Genomic DNA, 24,140 nt, shown 5'->3' on the forward strand with positions numbered 1-24,140 from the left:
CTGACACAACGTCGCACTCTTGGTGAGATCATGAAGCAACACCGTTTAATTGCCATGCAAATCAACGTCCCTGTCACATGCTAAGGCACTGAACCAATCACCATCCAGCTTCGTCAGAAGCCTACTTCGAGGGATTTGTAGATCTTCTGAGCTAACTGAGAAAATGGCAGACTTGGATAAATACGTAAGTCTGTGTGAAAAATTACGGAGTAATAAAGTACTCCATAAACATATGCAATGGATCTTTCTGGTTATTACAGTGACGGGGTCCCTATTGAAGGAGATGCAGCTTCTCCCTGATTGGTATTTTAACAACAAAAGGAATGTCCTGAACGTGTGAGTACTGTACTGTAGTCTCTGAATTGGGAGTATGTTCACCTTGTCATCGGTTGAGAATGACAAACCAATATTTATTAGGTCATGTGGGTTATTCACAATTTACATATTTTTCAGAATACATGTGAAGTAAGTTTCTGCTGTTTTCAAACGTATGTAAGAAGGGAACTCTTTTTATCAGTTTTTTCCCTGGATTGTTTATGGATTTATGGTATATTTCAATAAAAAAAAAATAAAAAAAAAGTATTATAAAATGCATTCGAGGACACAGTAATATTTTGCCAGAATAACAATTCTCAGAATTATGATGTCAAAACAGGGATGCATAGCAGTTTGGTCCATTCTTGGTTTTACTATGAGTTTAATAAGACAAACCTGAGCTTGTTAACTATACACTGTGGCTAATCAGGCTTGTGGTAAAACCTGGAATGGGTGAAACTGCCAAATGATAGGCCTCTCAGAGGAAGTACATTAAAACTCCAGTATGTATTTAGGTTTGAAAATAGTCCTGCTTTTTATAGCAGCCTACCTGAAGGGCTGTGGGATCCGAAGAGGCAGTACATTTTGATGGGACCTTGTTTCAATGGCTTTGCAACAACAAGTCACTGATGTCAGTCCACTTGAGCTGCAGTGGTCCTAGTATATTTAATTTACATTCAGTATATTGTGGGGTTATCTTTAGCTCAGCACTAACTAATGTTGCCAAATGACATGTCAGCCATCATGAGTGGAGTTGCTTTACAGGGCTGCAGTGTTGAAAGTGTGAAGGGTTAAACTACTGCATGTGTTTTAATTTAAATTTGCTTTGTACTGTAAGCCACGTTGTATTTAGTTAGTTTGTTTTTTGACAGGTACTTTGTCAAGCTTGCCTGGGGCTGGACGCTGTGGTTGCTGCTGCCCTTCATTTCCATCTCTAACTTTTACATCTCTAAAAAAGATCCCGTGTTCGTCCTGCAGCGTTTGAGTTCACTTCTGGTTGGAACAGTGGTTTGGTACACTTGCACTCATTTCTTTGTTTTTATAGAAGACCTCACAGGCGCTTGTTATGAATCAGAGACGATGGACATTATCAAAATGGACTACTCTTCTAAATTAGCGTGTAAGAAGAGTGGCTTGTTCTGGCGTGGGTATGATATCTCTGGGCACTCTTTCTTACTTGCATATTCAACTCTTATAATCCTAGAAGAAACAGCGTTGATGAGTGACTTGAAGAACATAAGCCAAAGACCCCCTGAGTCTGTGCGTGCCATTGTTAGTGTGTTTTATATTGCTTTAAACGTGCTAGTAGTCATCTGGATCTGGATGTTCTTTTGTACCTCTGTATACTTTCATGACTTTACTCATAAACTCTGTGGCACATCTTTTGGAATATTGGCGTGGTACGTGACTTACCGGATTTGGTACCAGAAACCATTTTCCCCAGGACTCCCCACTAGACAAGAAAGAAAAGTCATGCCTAACCAAAGACGCTACTCGCAAAATTCTGACTAATGAATAAGTTGTCAAAAGTTAGTTTGTTTGTTTGTACACTAAAATACTTGTAGTCCATGCTTTTTATTTGCCTTACTGGGTCCAAATAACAAATGGATTTAATAGGTCTATTTATTTAGTATTTCAGTAGTAGTGCCCTATACATTTTATCTGCTCAATTTATGTTTTGTCTATTATAAAACATCAAAAAATTGTGTATTTCATGTACAGCGACTTTCTGCCAATTAAATGTTTATGTCATCTACTTTTGCAGTATGTTCTAATACTAAAGAAAAAAGTGATGGAGCTGCCTCTTTCTTTTTAAAAAAAATATTTAAAATTATTTTGAATTAGTTTCTTCCACAGATTTTTGGGAGACATTTGATCTTGATTCATGGAATTGGTAGTAGTTTTTTTTTGTCTGTTCAAATGTTTGAGCTAGAACACTTGATAAACTACATGCTAACACCTTCATTTAGAAATACCAAAGTATTTTATGCTTGAAATATAGAATGTTGTTGTAACTATGATTAGAATAGAGCTGACAGGCTGAACTGCATGTGTGTGTGTGTGTGTGTGTATATATATATATATATATATATATATATATATATATATATATATATATATATATATGTGTGTTATGAAACCATTTATATTTTAGTTCACACTCAATTAAAATCGGTACATAATTGCTTAAGCTTTTGTAAAAATTTTGTTTTATTGAAGTGATTAAAAATACAGAACAAACTGATTACAACAATTGTGAGCTGTCTTCATTTCCTTTTGAAGTGCCTGTGGGATGTTGTTTTTTTTAAATATATATTTTAATTGTTTACTTGGCATTAAACTAGTTTTGATAACCGGCTGATTGTACAAACATGTTCTCTATAATATAACCTGACAGGCTTTTCTATACAAAATTCTAACCTGACTGTAACAATGATGATTTATAAAATAATAAAACAGTGTATATTTATTGTACAAATTAAACATGGTTCATGACTTGCTGTTTTGTATAGGATCATGGTATTCAGGTGTAACAGGGACGAGTATGTTATGTTAAGATATCACTAAGACTGTGGGTGTTACCCAGTTAATTGTTAAGGGTGCGGTCGCTTGAATAATGGCAGTATTGTAGCAGTATTTTTTTTTAGTTTAGTTTTAAACAAGAACAGCTACAAGGGTTACACGATTATGCGATTTTTCTTGCACTGTTTTATTTGTTTATTTAATTATTAGTTTGACCTGTGGCAGTAATGTAATTAATATTTGACACTACTGTTAAGTTTGAGTCATTTTAATGACTAGTCAATGATCAAATGCGCTTTATATTGGTTCCTAGGTAAATGAATGAAATCTTCGGAATGTAGGTAGTCTTGTATATTTAAAGCGTTCATACTGTGTGTGATAGAATATGTACCATCCTAGAATAAATGTGAATGAAAATGATTTTGCATACAATTCTATTGCTTTACTGTGAAGGCCATTTTCCACCTTCTGCACAAAAGATACTACAGTATCTGTCCTATGGGGAGAAAAAAAAAATGTTATTGCAATTGTATTTTGTCCTCTGGGTGGTGCAATTTTAAAACCTACTGTGTTGTATACCACAAAGAATAGCATCACACTATAAGACGTTTTATTGAAGCTGTGCACTGAAGTAGATGTTCATGACCATTGTAGTTTGAAGAGCTGTCTTGTTTTGCAGAACCCTTACAGTAAATTGCTTAAAGCAGCTAGCAGCCTAACCAACTGTGCCACCCTGCACCTTCTGCATTAATTATGCAGGGCATAGACTGAGGAATGTAGGGCACATAACCCTCCCCCTGGAATCCAAACGCATGCATCACAGTCCAGACATATTTAGCAAACCTACAGAGCAAATGAAATGCTTTATTGTTTTGTGTCAACAGAATTGTATAACTCCCTTTTCTTTTAGTACAGTAGAAGAACGCCAGCTACATCATTAGTATGGCATGGTCGATCTAACAAGAACTTCTGAAATAAACTGTTAGGGGATCAAGAAATGCAGCTTAAGTAATGCAGCTATAAACAGCATCAAAAGTGAATGCAAAGCTTTACTCAGAAGATATTGATGGCATTGTGACTCCGGCTTGTGGTTGGATCTAGTAACCCCAGGGACAGTTATGCAGCTTAACAAAATGACAGTATTACAAGGTCATTGCATCGGAGAATACTCATTTATCATATCAGAAATAGCTTTTAAATAAACTCATTCTTTCTGAAGACACAAGCACTGAGTTTACAGAAAGACTGGCCCCAGATAACTAATTATATTGAGTGACTCAAACCGAAAACAAAATAAAATTGGGCATAGATATAGATATTAGTATATTAGATTTGTTTACTGGCAAGCTGTTTTCAAGATATAGGTTAGGGCCTTATTCATGAAGCTTTGACAGTATTTACATTGAAATCGTGTGGATTTTATTGCACGCTAATGCTTAATGAATAAGGACCATAGATTTACCATAACCAATCACAAGCCAGAAATACGTTAGTTGTAACGAGTTTGATTCTCATACTCGGAAGAACCAAGTTTCGTCACGATTGGATGATCACATCTTAAACTGCAAGTGGGACATCCCTGTGTGAGACAAATCAATGCATGCCTTTATAGCATCAAACTGCATATGAAACGCATATTTCTGTAAATCCCTGTACATGGAATAACACAAACCCAATTGAAGTTTTTATTATTATTATTATTATTATTATTATTATTATTATTGATGGCAACTTAATAAAGTAAGGCTTATGAACAAACATCATTAAAAAAGCACCATAAATACATGCATATTTATAAATATAAAAATAAAAAAATACAAATTAAAAAAATACATATATTGTAGCCATATTAACAAACAACTAGTATTTTATGTTTGTTAGCAAATTCAATGCCATTATTTTTTCTTCTGAATTTTGGTATGTTTGTGATCATCTACGTATTTGGTAGACTACACTATTCTTGGGTTGGCAGAAACAATACATCAATACTTAAACAGTTGTTAATAATAGATGTGGCACAGATACTCAAAGGCAGAATTAATGTACATTAACAGATTATCCGCTTTTCTCCTGTCTGAAAATACACTTACTATCTGTGCCATATGTATAAGCCTTGCAAAATAAAAAAAATAAGGAAACAATGTTCTTGTTTATTTGCATGCAAAAGAAAACATGAATTTAGCAACGCAGCATTGACTCTTTATAGAATTACTTCTGATTGCAATGCATTTTTATTATTACTTTCAAACAAAATCATGATTGTGATACCGTTATAATGCTGAAGAACTATTCAGCTATTACCAGCAATAGTAACACAACGGATATAGAACAAATGTGTCACTGATATTGTACCATCATCCTATTGTTATACCATTGCTATGTCAAAATGTATTGCCACATGTGGTGCAATACTGCCAATGGCTCTTACCATTGTAGCTGCCTTTGTGCTTGCATTGTCCCTAGGTACAGAAACATTGCTTGTAATTGCACTGTCACGGCTGTATTGCCAATTAAGATAATTCTGTTTATAGCATGCAATAATGGGTGTTATACACATGTCTAAGCACGTGAATCACTAGATCCAAGTGCTTAGACATGTGTGCACAGTATGAAACAAGATGTTAAATAGCTAGCCCCTCATTTGCTACCATAGTCAGGCTCCATGAACCTAACAATGCTCTGAGCAAGAAGACGTGTACGTTGAGTCACAATATCTGACAATAAGCTACAAGTCACGTGTCACAATGTCAGTTCTATTTCTGTTATGGGGGAGTAGCGGTGGCATTCCATGTGAAATACGCTCTCCAGCTCCTACCGTCTCTGCTGCAGGAGATACCACACACACACCCTGGAACCCTTTTCTTCATCACATGAGGTTTATGTATCATCAACCACAATTGGACACACTTCAGAATTTGGTCCACTTGAGCTAGAATGAAACATGTATTTATAACAGCTTATGATAGCAAGTTATAAATAAGCTTCTTTCCCAGTCTGCCCATCACATGAAAAGTCATTACCTGTCTACAACTTTAGCAATGGCTGGAGCATTAACAAGCTTTAAAGGTGCTGGCATCAGTATTTAATGCCCAACCAGCACAAGTAACCATTCAGGATTTAAAATTTAGTTTTATTGATGTATTTTCATCTTGACCATTTAAACCAGTTAGTAGCCAGCTTTCTTGGAAAGCTAAGGAGTAAGCAAAGTCAAGGCAGCGTACTTCAGTTCTGTCATAGTGGTTCTTTTAGGCCTTGCAGTACCTACAGTATTCTAGCAGCCTGCATTGCCTTTGCTATACGTTGCTTCTTGGTAAGTTTATTCATGATGACCCTATTCTGATGCATGATCGTTGAATTAAACCGAAACCTTACTCTCAAAAACGCTGAGGTTATATTTGGGTCTTGACGTACCTAACCTTAAGGAGATTTTACAATAGCAGAAGTAACAGTGACATTGTTTAATAGGTCGTTTTGACATTTATGCGACCAAATATTGGACACTGCTGGTAAAAACTGTGCTGACTCACCTGGACTAAGTGACCAAGGAATCATTTTCAAAATCAGTGACATCAGTAACTTAATACCTAGCCTTTTCTGTTAGATCTCAAAAGCATTCAAGCACTGACTGTTAAAACACATCCCTTCTGTAAGGGCTCATTTTCTTCTTTTTTTAATTATAAACAATTTCATCGCTGCTTTATACCCAGTTGTTCTTGCATTTCTTTTTAGATAGCTATGAAATAAATAACTTATCTTGCAGGAAAAAATATTGCGTAAAATAAAATGGAAAAAACAACATTTGTTTATTTATATGATAAAATCTAAATAAAAATAAATAAATAAATAAATAAATCAACAATAAATATAAGGCAATTATTTTCCGATAACAATGTGCTGTTGATATTTCAGTGTCATGGAATGTATGTGTTCCCAGGTACGTATTAATATTATTTAATTTTCATTTTTGAGTCAAACATCATTACAGTTATTAGGCTAAAACATCACACAGTACACAGACACCAAACAGAACACAAAGTGTTCCCTACATGTATTTCTTTTTTAAATACCAATAGGCAAAATATCCCATCCCGCCGAGGGAACCCATTAGAAACGAGGCGCCAAAGAAAGACGGGGGCTTTCTCTTTACCATTCGAAATGCGTTTGGTAAAACTGCAGAGAGAAGCGTGGTGTGGATGTCTCCCAGGACCTTCCGAAAGGCGAAGCGTTTCAGCACGCGCTCAAAGAAAGATTGCAAATTGGGCCGGCTTCCATCCTCCCAGTATTTTTTTGACAGTCCCAGGAATTTGAGGCGGTGTAAAGTGGCCCCCAGTGAGATATCAGCTAAGGTGAAATCAGGTCCACACAGCCACAGCTCACACTTCTGACCTGGAGGCGTTGATAAATAAATCAAAAATAGATGTCAAGATGAGACGGATGAACAAGGTGAGGCAACCATGTAAGGATGACTTAGTATTTTTATTATATATATATATATATATATATATATATATATATATATATATATATATATATATAAAGACAACACCCCCACACCCAGGCGCGCTGCATTTACTGTCCCAGTACCTGCTGGAGGCTAGGGTATCTCTATATGCACCTGGCTGATGTGATGACATCATTTGCCCTGCTCTTTGAAGCATGACACCTCGAACCCCAGGCAATCGGTTACCAACCTTCATATTCCAACTTCCTCTTCTCCAGCTCAGCCTCCACTTGATCCAACACCATCCCAAGTTCACTGAGGATTTTCTTCAGGTAGGTCACATTGTCATGGTCCAGAATCTTGGCCTAGGCACAACAAGCAGCATGAGCTGACCCACGAGGTGGTCTGTTCAAAACATCTACAGCTTTGCATCGCCCTATCAAATTAACTAATTTTGCTATATAAAGTTGAATGAAACCTACTGAATAATGTTACGTCAACATATTGAATTACACACCGCTTCGAAGTTTTCCATATATTTAACGAAAAACTGTGACATTTTGAAATCTAACATGAAATACTGTACTACCATTATGGTTTCTGGTAGACTTTTGCAATATAATTCTGTAGTTTCTTTGATTACACAATGGTAAATTAAATATCTAAATTATGTTCATACATTTTTTTTTTTTTTTTTAAATTATGTCTCAATCCTAAAATTCTAGGTGATACAAAACTTTTCGCCAGAGCTATATATGTAGAAATGGGGATTTTATCCTGATTATCCCTGAACAATCAAAAGTCTCTCTCTTGTAATATGAGCACACAAACAGAAAACGAGAATCTCGTTACCTGTAAATGTAATGCCGTTCTATATTAATATAACCAGCAGGAGCAAAACATTACCCACTTAACAATTACTCTCAAATAACATGCCATGAATATGTTTTATTTGTGCTAAAAGAGACCAGAAAGAACCTGACTGAAGCAGAGCTGCAAATAACCACTGTCCTTACATTGTCCAGGCACTTTCATCAGAGTACTGGCTTAAGCTGTCAGGTTTGCAGTAAATTAGTCACCCACATATGCTGCTCTGTAGATGAATAGCATTGCTGTATGTGGACACAGTGCATTGTGGGATTAGCAGCTCCACTGTGCATCAGATGGTTTACCAGCCCCAGGTGATAGTCAAGCAGACACATGCTGGCTGCTTAATGTTGAGATCAAGCCCCTTTATAGCATGTTTGTTTATACACTAATCACATCCAGATGGTGAGAAGTAGCATTACAAGATACAGACACTTTCTCCACTCCCCACGTGCTAAACAAGCTGTATTTCATTTGGGTGGTGCAGATCATTTGCAATGCTCAGCCGCCAACGTCTGCTTCCACAATGTGCAGGAATTCATTTCTCAGAGAGCTGCAAAGTGTTAGCAGGTGATGTGGTGTTGTTGAATCACAGGTGTACTTCAGGTTAGGGTAGCAACATTCAATCAATTATACGAGTAACAATGTCCAGTGGGTGGATTTTGAATAGATTTATTACCATGAGTTTTTTCTGCTTTGATAGATATGGCTCTGTCAGCTGAGGTTCCTCGTGGTCCAGTTTCATCAGTTCTGAGGCAGCGTTGGCCAAGTGTCCTGCATAGAGACAAACAGCACAGCTCTTTCCATTTCTGCGGAAGTTATACTGACCCTTTATCCTGGATACCCCTAGCATTGTAGCTTTGCTGTACCCATCAGTTGTAGTGGATTACTACTTTTTTTCAGTGCTTTTATGTACAGACAGATGGCCGGATAGCAGTCTCAAAAGATGCTGATACTTTCAATAACTTGTGATAAGGAATGTTCTAAACAAGTTTTTATTACAATTCGATAAGCATTATATATATATATATATATATATATATATATATATATATATATATATATATATGCAAGTGTGTAGTATGTACAATAAAAAGCCTTTCAAGTATCAATTTTGGCAGAGCAGGTAAGAACTCTAATGCCAGCACATTTGTATCATGCCACTTACTTGCTCATAAAATCAAAAGTCCTCTCATACATTACTATAATGCATTTCTTGCAACATGCTACTCTTTCAAAGCTTCCTTTTTGGTGTCTTGCCCTATCTGTCACCGTGTGTACTGTGTTGACAGCAGAAGTTGCATGCAATTAATCTAAAACCATTACACAGTAATTTCCCAAAGGCTGAACAAAAATCAATGTTATGTTTTAGTGTACAAGGGATTAGTGAGTGGGTGTCCTTCTGTGCTCAAACTTTGAAAATGCAAGTGTATTGGTGTGAAACAGTCTGTAATGGAGAACCACTGTACCAATACAACAGCAGATCAACTGAGATTCGCCACGCTCCTTTTATATCATTGTTGAATACCTTTTAAGAAGATTTATTTTAAAGAGTTTAACATTGCAACCACAGTTTATTCTTTTCACTTCTCGTTTTAGTAACATGCAAAATAAATAAAATCCAGTCAACTCCAGTGCATGACCACTGCTTGAACTCGATTTCCTATAACTTTCCTGAATTTAAATACAAAATCATTTTGTGAGCACATATTTTTGACTACTGGTGTTGCGTGTTGCATTATTAATGCAATGAACTACAGGTGTCAGCATCCCAATAAGCAAGTTGAAATCACTGACCCTCGCGATTGTCCAGAAATGATTTGATTGGGCTATTTGATTACATAGAGACGTTTCTGTGCCTTGAGCTTGTGATGTGATTGCTTCACGAACCCACTGAAAACGTTCTCCCAGGGGGTCCCAACCTCCACTTTAAAAACCCCCGAAGCTAAACATCCAATCAGATACTGAGCATGCTGCAGATCTTTACTGCTAAGTCTCAGAACTCTTAGTAGCTCTGCCTCGGTCTTTTGAGTGACTGAGAGCCCCCTGTGTGCTGTCTGTACCTTGGCAGGCTATGCTATTGGAATAATTAATCTTGCATCATCTGTGCTTAAAGAAACTGCCCATGTACTGTTCTGGATGGTGCAATGGTTTATATACAGTATGTACTGTCTAGTTATCATTATCTTCTTTATTTCTGCTACCACTCAACAAAGATCTTGACCTTTGTTTTCCTGAATGGATGTATTGATCTGATTGTTATTTTCTCTATTAAAGTTATGGTGGTTATTAATATTCATAAACAAAGAGGTCAGTCACAGACTTGCACAGCACAACCTTAATAACCTGACCCCTAGCCAGTACAGTAACAAGCTGCTGTTATTTAAACCTCCAAAGATCTCGTTCCTAGAGGCTGTACAATAATTTTTCATAATACATTGTATATTTTCACCCTATGAAAAGTACCTATTACAACATCAGGGCTTTATACATCCAATTCACTTAGATGGAAACAAAAAACAAAAGTTTACCAGTATTCACACATTTACCGTAAGGTAAGAAAGTGAATAATAATTTTACAAATTGCTAAAACACATGCTAATGTTTATTAACACAGTTCTTTGTCTGATTTAGGTTTAAAAGATGTTTGCCTCCTTCTCCCTGCATTTCTGCTTTGTGTTGTGTTTAGGTTTCATCTTCATTAGATCAATACCCTGTCACATTTCCGTTTGCAGAGCACACTAGAGAGCTCTCTGCATAGAGTGACATTGCTTCCCAAACAGGACTTTTCCTTAATTAAATTTTCAATTAATGTAATTTGAATATGTTATTGAAGAAATCTGATCCAAGACACTAAGTTTGTGTTCAAACTCAGCAGGCGATAAATTGAGGTAAATGTAATTTAGCAAACCGATTCACAAGCTGCCGGCACTAATGGACCGATTCTTAGAAGTTACATTTAGCTTCCTGGGGTAACCATATTTACAGTATCACAATCTGATATGGTGTTCTCTAGATATGTAAATATGTAAGTGAGGCGAATGCATGGACGCCACCACTAGATCCCTCTCGCTGGGGACATGCAGCCCCTGTAGGGCATCATGAATGGTAAGTAAGACACCTGAATAAGAAATTCCACTTCAAAACTGACAATTTTCTTTGAAGTCTCTTAATGTGAAACCAGAAGCACTAATGGCTGTATAAATCATATTAACCTTGTCTGCTGTGCACAGTAGTTCTGCACTAATCAGCCACAAAGCCATAAACCAGAGCCTGCAGTTGATCCTGTATTATCCTATACACAGTAATAGTATGTGAGCCCCGAAAGGAGCTAGCATCACTTACTACGTATTTCAGTGGTGGCGTACTTTGGGATCATGGAGTCGGTGGTTAGCTCTGGATGGAGGATGCAGCCGTGGGTATAGGCGTCCATTGGCAAACCATCTAGAAGCTCTCGGTACTGCTGCACTCTGGCATAAAGAGGAGTCCCAGATTCAGGTATCAGCTGAGCCACATTCTCTACAACACAAACCCGTGGGAATGTTATGGTACACAAACTTGACACAAGTAACATTTACTAGCATGCAGTATTTTAAAATATTGTACTGCACAATATATCAAGACATTTTAACATCAATAATGAGGACCATTCTGATCTCAAAATAGAAATAGCTATTAGCTGCATGTTATTAACAGCTTCAGTTCAGGCCACAGTTATATTTACTGAGCCTGACAGATTATATCTATCTGTGTTAGAGTTACAGAAATAACGATTAAACATATCTAGTACAATACAAGTACAGCAGCAACTGCCTTTGAGATGTATGGGTCAAGTTACATTAAAGAACTATGATATCACACAGGCATTGCCACAATAGCGCCAAAAAAACAACATAGCAAAATTACATTCACCTAATGTTACTTTTCAAAAGTCCTGAATATTTTTGATATGCATACTCTTTTGTCACAGCATAGAATTGTGGGTAAAAAAAAACATTAACTTGGGAATTGATCCGTAAAATTTTAACCACTGAAATGTCCAGGAACATACAATTGAAATTTTGTGGACAACACCATTCCTTCCACAAACTGGACACGGATTTCCAAGTATTCAAGTGGAATGCAATCCATATTCATTTTAGCTATTATTTTTAGGTGTCACTAAAAATTAATCTTCTTCCCTCCACAGAGGTTTCCTTCCCAAATTCATGTGTGATCTGAAGAAAATTTAACACACGATCAGAAGAGTTCATTCCACATTTCAAACGGTAGATTAAAACTACTAGCAATTCATTTAAGATGCCTCAAGGTACCTGCTTCTAGAAGCTCTTTCCTCTTGAAATGTTTTTTAAATGAGCAGCAGCTAAATGCAATGGGAGGTTTCAGATGGCTCACCCCCCATCCATCATGTTTACTGCAGTGCTGTTTGTTCTGCATTCACAAGAGAGTGTTCGGACTCAGATCATGGTTTTGACAACAGCAACAAATGTCAGGTTTAGAAGATATCCACTATTTCAGGAGCAGCCGTCAGCCTTTTAAAAAGAGCGCTAAGAAGATACACACTTTGAAACCTTTTGTTAATAAGGCAAGCCTCAATATTTTGACATGGGCCTGGGCCCATTCTGATATAATTATCGACCAGCGTTGGAGTGTACAGAACACTATTGTACTGCTCTGAAATTGATTTCCCATCACGGAAGGGATAAACAACATTTCTAATTCAGCTAATGCTCATTTAAAATACCATTGATTGTCCACCACTTCTTGGCAATTAAACCGGGTTAATCGTATATATGTGATTGATTCCTTGACAAATCCACAGTTGTTTTAAAAATGTACAGTTTGAATTAGACAATGAATACTTTTAAAAGGACCAAATGATGACATCGTACACATTTGAAGTATTGTTTTGCAAGTGATGTGTGACACATACATTTCCTCATACTGTTGTAGCAATGATAACATTTTTCAGAAATGTAAAAAACTGCTGGATTCGCACAGAAAGGCACAGGCCTGATCAGGTAACGCATTTGTTAAACAACCCAAGGGGTCTGTGGTTCTATCCCCATCACCTACACTAACTGTTAAAGGGACCCACGTTTCTCTCGTACACAAAAAGCTTTTTTTTGGTTTAACAAATGAGTTGATCAAGATCAGCATGTTTAAATGAAAATCGGTTTCTTATTCCAGTCATGCGAAATTCCAGACACATTTCAAATAGGACATGCGGAATATTCTGTCCAGATTAAAATACACCCATTACAAAATAAATTACAGCTTGCATAATACAGCATTGGAAAAAATATGTAGGGAATAGAGTTGATATCAAAACCAGACAGGATCTGTGTAGCCCAATATTATACATGACCTTGCCAGCCTTTGCTACATTTATTAATGGTATTCCATATACATCATTTAAAGATTACAGTCCTTTGGATCGTCTAGCACTCGTAAAATCAATGTGGCCTTGAGCGGACATATCAACTCTGGCATTGCCAATAGTTAAAATTTGAAAAAAAAAATCTGCATACATCATTACCCTTCAAAGTTATATTCCGTTTGTGTCGTTCTTCATTTGAAAGGCATCCCTGTTCAACTACCACATTCAAGCAGTCAAATCAATTGTAAAAATAAAATAAAAACAGTAGTCTACAATTAGTTTCCCAGTGGAAGTGTACTATTATTTATTAAAAACGATCATGCCTTAACATACATTGCCTCAAATTTAAATTGCTTTTCCTCTTAGGATAGGATATAGAGGTCATGTTGTCATGAACATCAGATTAAAAAAAAAAAAAAGTATATTCCATCTGTTTTCAATATACAGTGTTTTCACAATTCACCGAAACCTCTACGCTTATAACCTCCATTAGGTAGAGCACCCCCCTGTGGAATGTAAAAACAAGTGCTATTGATGGTTAACTACCAGCATATTGTATACAGTTTTAAACATGTAAAAATAAACAGCCTAATGTCATATTGTCATTCAAAAACTCTGTATGGCTGTTCATTTCACTTTATCTTTTACTAGTGTTTAATTATCAAACAGGTTCAAGTCATTTTTGCTCCTGTGGACCACCAGTAGCACCCACTGGTCTAAACTAGTACTGTATCACTAATGTACTGTACAATACCCACAGAAACTGAATTCCAAGCTGGTGTAGAATTACACAAACCCTGTGCTCCTGAAGGGTTTCTTCCAGGGATTTGGGTTAATTAAATACATATGCTGAGCGGAATACCAAATGATGTAATTATAAATTACAGTTAGGACAGGCTTAATCATTGAGAAGAGAAGAGGTTAGCATATAACAGCTGGTGGTATAAACCTACAAGAAATATTCATGCAATGCACTTGCTATAATAATACTATTGGGTGGACTAAAAATGATTTTAGAAAACTGGTGCTATTCATTTAAACACCATAGGATAAATTGACCAAGCCTTGACAGTTGACAACCCCTAATTTAAAGTGTTTTTTAGCTATATGAAGTCATTTCCTAGACAGGTCTGAATCGTAAAGTTTTTGCACCATTTTTTTTAACACGATATCTGGTACTGCACTAGATTAAAGAAGCTGTTTGCAAGCCTTGTTTTCAGGTTATCTTGCACTTCCTTGGTGATTTCATCCAGAGAGTGAAATTGTCCCCACCCCTTGAACACTTTCTTTCCTGTCATTAACATTCCACCTGCTTCCCCTTTTGACTGACATGCTTTGTAGCAAGTAACATGCTTGACCCCAAAGTCAGTGCCGAGGTGAAACAGCCAAGGAAGTGGAACAGTAACAGACTTCCTGAGAGCAAGACTTCAACCTTGCGCAGTACCAGACATCATGTGTTTCTTTCAAAACTTCACCTTTGAGACCTCCACAGCAAATGTAGGACAGGCTGGATTTAGGGAATCATTTTTCAACAGTTCTGCTCTTTCTTTTCTTAGTTTAACACAAACTGCAAAAAAAAATTAAAAATAAAAAGACTGTGTTATGTTGAATTTAAATACCTCCCACAAAGTTTTTCTCTAAGTAATCAATAATCTGGTTGTAGTCACTGACAATGGTGTCGCCGTGGATGAAGACCGGTACCTCCTCCCCTAGATTGAGCCTCATAAACCAGGGCTCTTTGTGCTCTGTCAGAGGCAGGCTGACATCCCTCTCATCACACACCAGGCCCTTTTCATTAATAACCAGACGGACCTGCAACGATAAAAGCAACATTTTAAATGTATACCATCACCAGTAAAATATAAATACGACCAGCAGCCTACCTTCTCGCTTTCTCATTCCCCACCCTCCACCTACCACCTTCAGGTCTAACTATACAGATTCTGTTTTGGTGGCCAGACAGGATTTTATATACCCCATTAGCAGCCTTCAAAGATTGTAACGCTGTGCTGAATACATTGACCAATTTGCTTCTTAGTTGTCTCATGCTTTCTCAATATTGAGTACTAATGATCATTCACTGTCAATCTGTCAGCTGCAATGGTTCTTCCTTAATGCTACACACACACACTCAGATAAACATACAGCCTATTTTGAACAAGTGCAAATGTGATACATTTCTTAGAGGAATAAAACAACTAATTGCATAAAACTAATAAGAAACAACAAACTCTAGTGGTAGTCTGGACCAGTTATTATTGTTCAGAGCGGTTTCTTGCCAGTTAAAATTAAAATAATTTTATTCCACTCATTTGTCTTTTCTTTTCACTTCCTTCAAAATAGGGCTACAATTTTCCACTTTTAATAAGATATACACAGTATCCAACAGACTACACATTTATGAGGTGACTTTTGTTGGGATAACGTAGTGAAATGAAGCTGTAATTTGAACCTGTTAAATGTTATTCACGTCTTTGATACAAAACTAGATAGACCGCACTAAGGTGCACAGTTACACAGTTCATGTCTAGTATTATAAAAAAAGGATAACTGCATATTTTCTTTTAGAAAATAATACTATTTGTTGGAATCTGCCAATGAGTGTTGTCCATTGAAACACTGATGCTGGGTTCAGCACCCACTTGTCTGTTATTCAAGAGAACTGTAAAATCCTTCCTACACAGGTGCAACAGAAAACTTGAATCAGCTTGCTGTGCAAACCAAGAAATAAAGGAATCATTTTCCACTGACCTCCTGCCAATCTGAACTGCATTTGTAGTCACAGCATGATTTAAAGCGCATTTGCTTTATTAATCCATCCTCCTTTTTCAACCCCATCACCTCAAAACTACACTTCTGCCCATATCAATCAGGCAAAAACACAGACCTGCCAAGCAGCTCAGAAAACCTGCAGCTAGGCTATGCAGTACTAGGATTCCGTACAGTAGATCATGAGCAGGGTCCTCCTTGAAACCCATTTCAACAGAACCAGCCATAAAACTGCCAAGATTCCTCGGATGCACACAGAATCTGTTCTATGTCTTTCTTTTCTAAGTACAATCAGGACTAGGTTTCAAATGCAATGCCACGGTTCCAATCCCCCTGAGCTCTGTATCATAACTCAGAGCATAGTTACTTCCACTGTGCCTGCAATCAAGCTGCTTCTCGCTAATATTAAGACAGGTCTTCTTCATACTGTTGATTTTACAAAATAATAACAAACACCACACTGTAGGAACACTTACAAGTATTTAAGTGAATCCTTGACTTTTAGCCTTTTTCAAGCGGAGACTGGGGAAACAGTTTTTTATTTTTTTTATTAGTTTGTATTTCGTCCTGCTAAGATTATGCTTGTCATGCTTGGAACCCTCTCCATTTGTCAAACACCTGTCTATTCCGTATCTCTGGGCTACCGTTTAAGTAATAAGACACACATTGCATTTTACCACCTGCGCAGCCTTGCAAACATTCATTCTCATTTGGACTTTGACAGAATTGCTATCCAGTCTTGTGTTTAGACTTGAAGTTAAAGGGGCTTTCTCAGCTTACCGAGACCTCAGCTGCATGTCTTCTACAAGAACTAAAATATTTGCTCACATTACCACCCTCAATACTTCCTATCAAACACATTTCTTTTTTTTCTGAAACTTCCAATACTTTAATAGTCTTGTACTGTGCATGTTATTACTGGCAGAACTCTTGAAGGTGCATTCCATCCCCACAATCTTCTGTTTGTCAGTATACTACATCACTATCCCTTTTTCAAACGCCCTGGCTTTCCTTATTCACAAATAATGCATATTGGCGCTAGAAATTACACAACACTAGACAAAGCTATGAAATATGACTCAAGCTTTACTTTCAAATGGAGGACAGGGAAGGACAGTTCCTTTATGTTAAACTGGATTGAAATCAAAACCAGATTCAAGCAGGGAAAATGCACATGTCTTCAACTGAACAAACTACTAGGCAGGTAAGTGCAGTGGCGTTCATTTCATCCTTTAAACATATAGGGCTAGATTCACAAAGCTATTTACTCTAAATCATCGTTAGCGCAATACCTATCTGAAAGAAAGAAAAAAACAGCATTACAATTCTCAAACTAATAAGAATCAACTTAAGACTATTAACAAGTTCCTAAATTAAAAGTTTGGGTTGTTTATATCTGATTAGGTAACTGTATTGGGTGTGTTTCTCCTTTCTGGAAAGGATGTGCTAATGAAGATCTGGAGTAAATGGCTTTGTGTTGGTATTTAAGGTCACAATTAATTGTGGACTGCCTTATCAAAAGTACAATTAGGTAGTTCAAGATTAGCTCTACTCAGGGTTTGTGAAAACAGATATAGATAATAATACATTCTCCAATTAAATCCAGCTATGTTTTACCCAGTCAAATTGTTTTAGAGCATTTTACAGTACCTGGGAATCCACCTGGACTGCATCAAAAAAATGAAGGTATTTAATTACACAAGGATCTGTACTGACTTTAACTGTTCTTGATTTAGGGCATTCTTTGCAAACATTAAAATTCCACCCATCTCCCATAGTGATTCTACAGTGACATCTCTTGAAAATTAGTAAGACAAGATTATTATTTTTCTAATGAGACAGGCTGGTATATGTGCTCAATTATCCTCTACCTGTCTGCCAATAAAAGGGCTTCCTTCAACCACACAGGCATTGAGAATCAATGCCCCAGTGACAGGGCAGAGGCTGGGTGTGAACAGGCAACCATGCCCACTGCAAGCAAGCATCTTTACCACTATACAAAAAAGCCCAATCACCCTATTGCCTAAGTGCCCTAAATGTGTGCAGGCCAATCTACAAATCCACCACAGGTGTCGCTTTTTTTTTTTTGGAGCACTGACAGCCTATAAGGATTTATATAAAGAAAGCATCATTCAAGCACCTTCAAAAGTCACACTATCATAACCTGCTTCTAAGAACTGATGATGGAGACCACACAGTTTATGTAAAAGCTTATGTAAGATGGTTGTCCCTGTTCGAATCTGATAACAGATTTGATTAGCTGTGCAAAAAAAAGCTAAGAAGGGGGTTTCCGGTGGCAGACATGCTCCTGTCAGCTCCCAAAAACTTATAGCAAGAGAATCTTCAGGTCCCGACCAAATCCTTTGGCGCACATTGCGTGTGTGCAACTATTCTGCAGCCCTGGGAAGGCTATGGAAAAATAAAATGCAGCCAACCATAAATAGAAATAGCAAATTAAAGTGATTAAAGGCATCGTCCTAACAGTGGTATTTCACAAAATCTAAGCTCAAATCTGCCATAAACAGAAGTGAACAAAATGTAAAAGTGACAGATGTACAGTATCAGCTAGACATTAAATTACCTACCTCTGCATTGGTTTCATACTCAGGTTACTAATGCTAAATTGCATTCATGTTGTACCACAACTAAAGACCAATCCATACTTAAAGATGTAGCACACTTACTGCCTTCTTGTTAAAAAAAAAAAAAAATTGTTTATTTTTAAAAGTATTAAGGAAAGATTGCAGTTGTTAGTTTACATTCCAAGCTGAAAACATGCGTTTCCTGAAAATGTTACCTAGGTATAACATTAACATTTAGAAAAAAAGGGAGCTACAGCACAGCTTAGAGAGGGCATGCACAACCTCCCATTGCTGCATGTTGTAGCAGGGACATGCATTGTTGGGTCACAGAAGACTCCAATGGAGGGGGAAACTTATGTGTACGCAACTGAAACTACATAACTACTGTAGTACTTTAAAGGTCACAATGCAAAGTCAAAGAGGTCTGGTTTCTTATTAAGCGCAGAGCACAGGTGGGTAAACTCTGTTAGAATCCATTAATCCATGCAACAATATTATGGGGCACTGCAACAGTGACAACAGCCCTTAACACAGCAGCAGATACAAAGACAATGGTAGCACAAGGGCAGCTACAGATTTAGGGTCTGATTTTTGGGTTTGATCTTTCCCATTCTATCATAAAATGTAGATTATAATATACTTGATTTACAAAAGCTACACAGCATTAATTAAGAGATCTGTCAGGGATCTGTTAATGGTATGAGCCTTGGATTATAGTAGCACAGTGGTATGAACCTACACACACTGGTAATCCGTTGCAGTAACATGTTGGCACCACTGTGCTGCTGTATCAGAACCTCTGTGCAAAAGGTCTTCCCAATCTGTTTTGCTGTTGCTGCTAATGATTTGTAAGTTTATGCTCTGGTATTCAGTAAGGATAATGCATCTGATAGAATACAGTAAATCCTTATCCAGTTGTACTTGTGACCTTCTGGCAGAATTACAACCGCAAGACTTGGCAGGAATGCTTCAGCAAGCTTTTCAATGCTACTGTACATTGGTTCTACAGTATGCAAGATGGCCTGCAATACTGAATGCAACATTGACAGAAAAAGCAAAGTTCAGTGGACATTGTTTTGTTTTCTGAGCTATATTAAAAGGTTGAAGATATAATGTATAACATCCTACAGCTGCAAGTAACAGCAGTACCACTGTCCCCACGGAATGACGTAATGGCAAGCTAGCAAGGTTGCAAGGCGCATACGTCCATACGCAAACAAACTGGACGGTCAACATATCAGACAGAGGTGTCTAAAATGTGGAACAATGAAGGAAACACACACCAAGGAACTGAACATGATTATGGGGCACTGCCACTTTAAGGGTGGGCCTATATTTTGTATAACTGCACTATCCTATAGGCTGCATCTCCTGTGTTTTTGTCTTGTCAGTCTGCAAATACAATCACATTATGTGAAAATTCTTATGTAAAGACAGTTATAATAAGAACAGTTGAAACTCATTTACCACACAAAAGCATGCAATATAAAGTCACATTTAGGATTTTTTTTTTGCAAAAAAAGTCACATTTAGTGATTTTATATGCTCAAATATATTTAGCAAAGGAAACTAAACAATAATGATCTCCTATTGGCGTGCAATTTATTCAAATCATATACAATGCCATATTCGGGTGTTTGCTTTCCACTTTCGTTTTAATAGGAATTATTTATAACGTGTGTCATATTTTAGGAGCACCTCCAACTGAAATTCAAGGGCGTGCAAATTCAGGATTACAAATAAAAGGTGAAAAAAAACAGTCTTTAGAAAGAAATACATTACACCCATTAAATCCTTGAAATGCTGTTGCAATAACGGAAACACTGGTATTGACCACGACCCTGCAACTACATTTGTATACACCTGCTGGAATAGATATATGTACGCATTTATTAAATGACTACTGCATCGTGATTGTAATAGGAACCCATCACCCTGCACTAATAATACACAATTATATATATGCATATATATAATATTGATATATACAAACACACGCCAAAATTAAATGTGTACAAACTGGAGTGACAAAGCCATGCATTTCACACAAGAATGTACCTTTTGTGAGCTAAAAGATTGCGTCCAGTGATACAAAACGAGCCTGTCTTTTGAAATGGGTTTGCAGTCTATTGCTGGTTCTTGACTTCCCTCCTCGTCTGCGGTTTTCCCGTCTTCGTCTATGGCAGAAATTGGCCACCAGGTACAGTTAGTGGGGGTTACATTATTGGAGGACGCCATGACAGAGTGTTACAGGGAGAGAAAGCGGGCGAGCAGGAAGAAAACTCAGCACCACGAGCAAAGCATCATCACTACAGCACACCAGCGCGATCTTACCACCCCACACAGAAGAAAGCAGTAGGGCAGGAATTAAAAACAGGGCGGTGTGTACTGCTGACGTCCTCAACGTTCAACCACCTTACGTTATACCACCGTGAAAAGAGCACAAGGTAACTGAAAACGTCATGGAAAATATACATATAGATCAATATAATGTGGTATGTGTGTGTCATCACAGCAAAGTGATACGCTGAATAGCATTAGAACAGCATCATGGTAGGTCGGAGAACAAGGTCACGCAGCGCTGGTTTTTCATCTTTAGAGCTGGTAGCTGTTCAAGTTAACCGGTCATGGGGGCTCAAATAAAAATAAATTAAATGCATAGACTACCCACTAAGCCTGTATCTGGAGATACCACAAACATGCACACACAAATAGAGCACAATTGCCATGACAACTTCCTTTCTCCCACCCTGCACTGAACACAAATGGTACCCAGAGAGCTGAAGCTTTGTTCAGGCATCCCTGGAATCATACCCTCAGTGCTCAGTGCCGGTAATTCCAACATTGACTTTCTGCGCTGTATAAGGGGGACCCAACAGGGGTGCGACTTCATAGCAACCATACCGTATCAATGATGTGCCTTGGGTTGGCGGTCTATTGCAACACGCAAAGTACAATGTTTTATACAAATTATATATAAAATGCTTAAATGCAGACATAAATGAAAGAGCTTCAAATTGCATTTGTTTGTTCCATCTTTCTCTTGCCCTTTAATGGTGTTTGTAATTGTTTTGAGAGGTTCTGGGTTCTGTTGCCCCTATATTATGTTGTTATAATCTTTTTATACTGTGGTTTCATCGCGACCCATCGCCTTTGTATTCCTGTATCCCTCACAAGAAAATGCCGTCTAATAAACTAGTTAAGTATATCAATACACTTTCAGGTAAACCAAATGTTTAGGGATTACAAAACAAAAACAAACATATCTTAGTATTTTTTTTTGTTTGCTTCTAAGCAATACAAATAAACACTAAGATGCATAACGTATTTTTAATTCTTAAATATTTAGTGGTTTAACAGTATAAACATGCAATGTAATTCGGCATATGTTTCTTAGCGAAAATAAACATATTTAATCACAGCAATAAACAGAACAAATCCCCTGTCCCAGTACGGACTGCGCTGCCTAGGCACCGCATGTTTTTAAAAGCAGTTGCTGTATAGGACCCAATGGGCTTTCAAATGTTAATGTCTTTCTGACTATTTTCCACATAGGTGATTTGTGCTTTCTAAATTGACCACATTGGTGATTTATTGAAGCAGTTCAAAGTTGCTGTTTGCTTTGTAGTTTAAGGGTGCTGTTTCCCATTGGCGCTTGTTAAGCACTTCAAGTACCACCAATCAGCAGGAAGTGACCCTTTACCACAAGGAGAAACTAAAATAACAGATCACTTTATTAAATATAAGTTTCCAGATACATCCTCTTCTTACCATTAGAGGGTGCCATGGAGTTAAATCTCTGATCCAGGTCAGAAAAAACACACCGCTATAAAGTATTCATTAACTTTGGTTGATTAATATTGTTTACAATGCTCTTTTGCTAAGTATACAAACTTGTGTTTATTATTCTGCAGAACCTAATAACATTCCATTTAGTGAGGTATCACACTTTCTGTACTGAAACTCAAATGTTACTGTTAATATTAAATTACATTTGTTTTCATATTATAAGTCCCTTTAACTTGAATATTTAATTTAAAACGTTTTTAATACAACCATCTTTGCTAACTGTGTACAGTAGGCTAAACGATGAGACATATTTTTAACAAGCTTGCTTTACAGGTATCTGAATGATAACAATAATAACAGATATGAAATGTCTGTACACTGCAAGTAAAGCTAATTGACTATTATTATTATTATTATTATTATTATTATTATTATTATTATTATTATTATTATTTGTTTATTTAGCAGACGCCTTTATCCAAGGCGACTTACAGAGACTAGGGTGTGTGAACAATGCATCAGCTGCAGAGTCACTTACAATTACATCTCACCCGAAAGACGGAGCACAAGGAGGTTAAGTGACTTGCTCAGGGTCACACAATGAGTCACTGGCTGAGGTGGGATTTGAACCGGGGACCTCCTGGTTACAAGCCCTTTTCTTTAACCACTGGACCACACAGCCTCCTTATGTGTCATGTGTATGGCTGGCTTTTAACCGATAAACAACATATTTAGCAAGAAGTAATCCATTCCAAGTGGCTTCATATTACATTTTCATATTGTTTGCTGTCTCTTTACCTTTGTATGATGTTTGCAATTATTCTGAGCGATTCTTATGCAATCACTCAAATACCGTGTCCTGAATTCATCAGTTCTTATGTTTTAATGCCAACCATACACATCTATAACATAGGTTAGATCAGTCAGTGTCTTTATAGAAGTCAGAGTCAGCATCCTCTATTGCACAGCTACTGTGTATTTCCAGCAATAGAAAAGCAAGTCCACAGTCTCTAGAAGGCTTGTACCACTATAAAGACAGACTAGGTTAGCCTGTGTTAAATATGACATGACTGGCTCTTAGAACTGAAGAGCAGATTCTGAACTGGATGAGACACCATCACTGACGGCACATCAAGGTAAATGTCCGGATGTCACTTACTGAGGTATTTTACAGTTCCGTTCATGGGGTATGTTCAGTTCTATCTATGGCAGAATATTACACGGTGAAGGGCATTTGTTTTGACCTGCAGACATGTTTCTGCCAACTTGGTATCTGCTTCTAAGTTATCAAACACAAGAGAGCCCATACCAGAGAAAGGCACCCTGATGAGGAATAACCTTGTTTGAGAAAAAAAATAAATAAACATAGGCACGCATGGATCCGGGGGGGAGGGGGGGGGGGGGTTGTTCCTGGGGGACTTTAGTTAAAAATGTCTAAATATTGTTTCCTTTAACGGTATGTTTCATATCAGGT

General features: G+C 37.3%; 2 protein-coding genes across 2 annotated transcripts; one reads left to right on the top strand and one right to left on the bottom strand.

The window, feature by feature from the left end:
• The first annotated feature begins 45 nt into the window (after window positions 1-45).
• Window positions 46-2,443, top strand: LOC117433253 (acyl-coenzyme A diphosphatase FITM2-like). Its single transcript, XM_034055359.3, has 2 exons — window positions 46-336; window positions 1,188-2,443. Exons 1-2 carry the CDS (start codon window positions 164-166, stop codon window positions 1,825-1,827), a joined length of 813 nt encoding a protein of 270 aa, XP_033911250.3. The 5' UTR covers window positions 46-163; the 3' UTR covers window positions 1,828-2,443.
• Window positions 2,444-3,539: 1,096 nt separating this feature from the next.
• Window positions 3,540-21,291, bottom strand: LOC131702077 (ganglioside-induced differentiation-associated protein 1-like 1). Its single transcript, XM_059003763.1, has 6 exons — window positions 20,936-21,291; window positions 15,146-15,338; window positions 11,492-11,665; window positions 8,826-8,920; window positions 7,530-7,644; window positions 3,540-7,224 (listed from the first exon to the last, which is right to left on the bottom strand). The coding sequence occupies exons 1-6, from the start codon at window positions 21,113-21,115 to the stop codon at window positions 6,881-6,883; spliced, it is 1,101 nt and encodes a 366-aa protein (XP_058859746.1). The 5' UTR covers window positions 21,116-21,291; the 3' UTR covers window positions 3,540-6,880.
• Window positions 21,292-24,140: the final 2,849 nt, after the last annotated feature.

Source organism: Acipenser ruthenus, chromosome 29 (assembly GCF_902713425.1).
Source record: "Acipenser ruthenus chromosome 29, fAciRut3.2 maternal haplotype, whole genome shotgun sequence".
Classification (NCBI taxonomy): Eukaryota; Metazoa; Chordata; class Actinopteri; order Acipenseriformes; family Acipenseridae; genus Acipenser; species Acipenser ruthenus.

Coding starts and splice junctions, on each gene's coding strand:
- LOC131702077 (XM_059003763.1), bottom strand. CDS start 21,115: ATGGCGTCCTCCAATAATGTAACCCCCACTAACTGTACCTGGTGGCCA. Junction 8,921..11,491: donor CGCCACCACTGAAATACGTA/GTAAGTGATGCT, acceptor GTCTCTATGCAG/GACACTTGGCCAACGCTGCC. Junction 7,645..8,825: donor CAAAGCAGAAAAAACTCATG/GTAATAAATCTA, acceptor TGTTGTGCCTAG/GCCAAGATTCTGGACCATGA.
- LOC117433253 (XM_034055359.3), top strand. CDS start 164: ATGGCAGACTTGGATAAATACGTAAGTCTGTGTGAAAAATTACGGAGT. Junction 337..1,187: donor AAAAGGAATGTCCTGAACGT/GTGAGTACTGTA, acceptor GTTTTTTGACAG/GTACTTTGTCAAGCTTGCCT.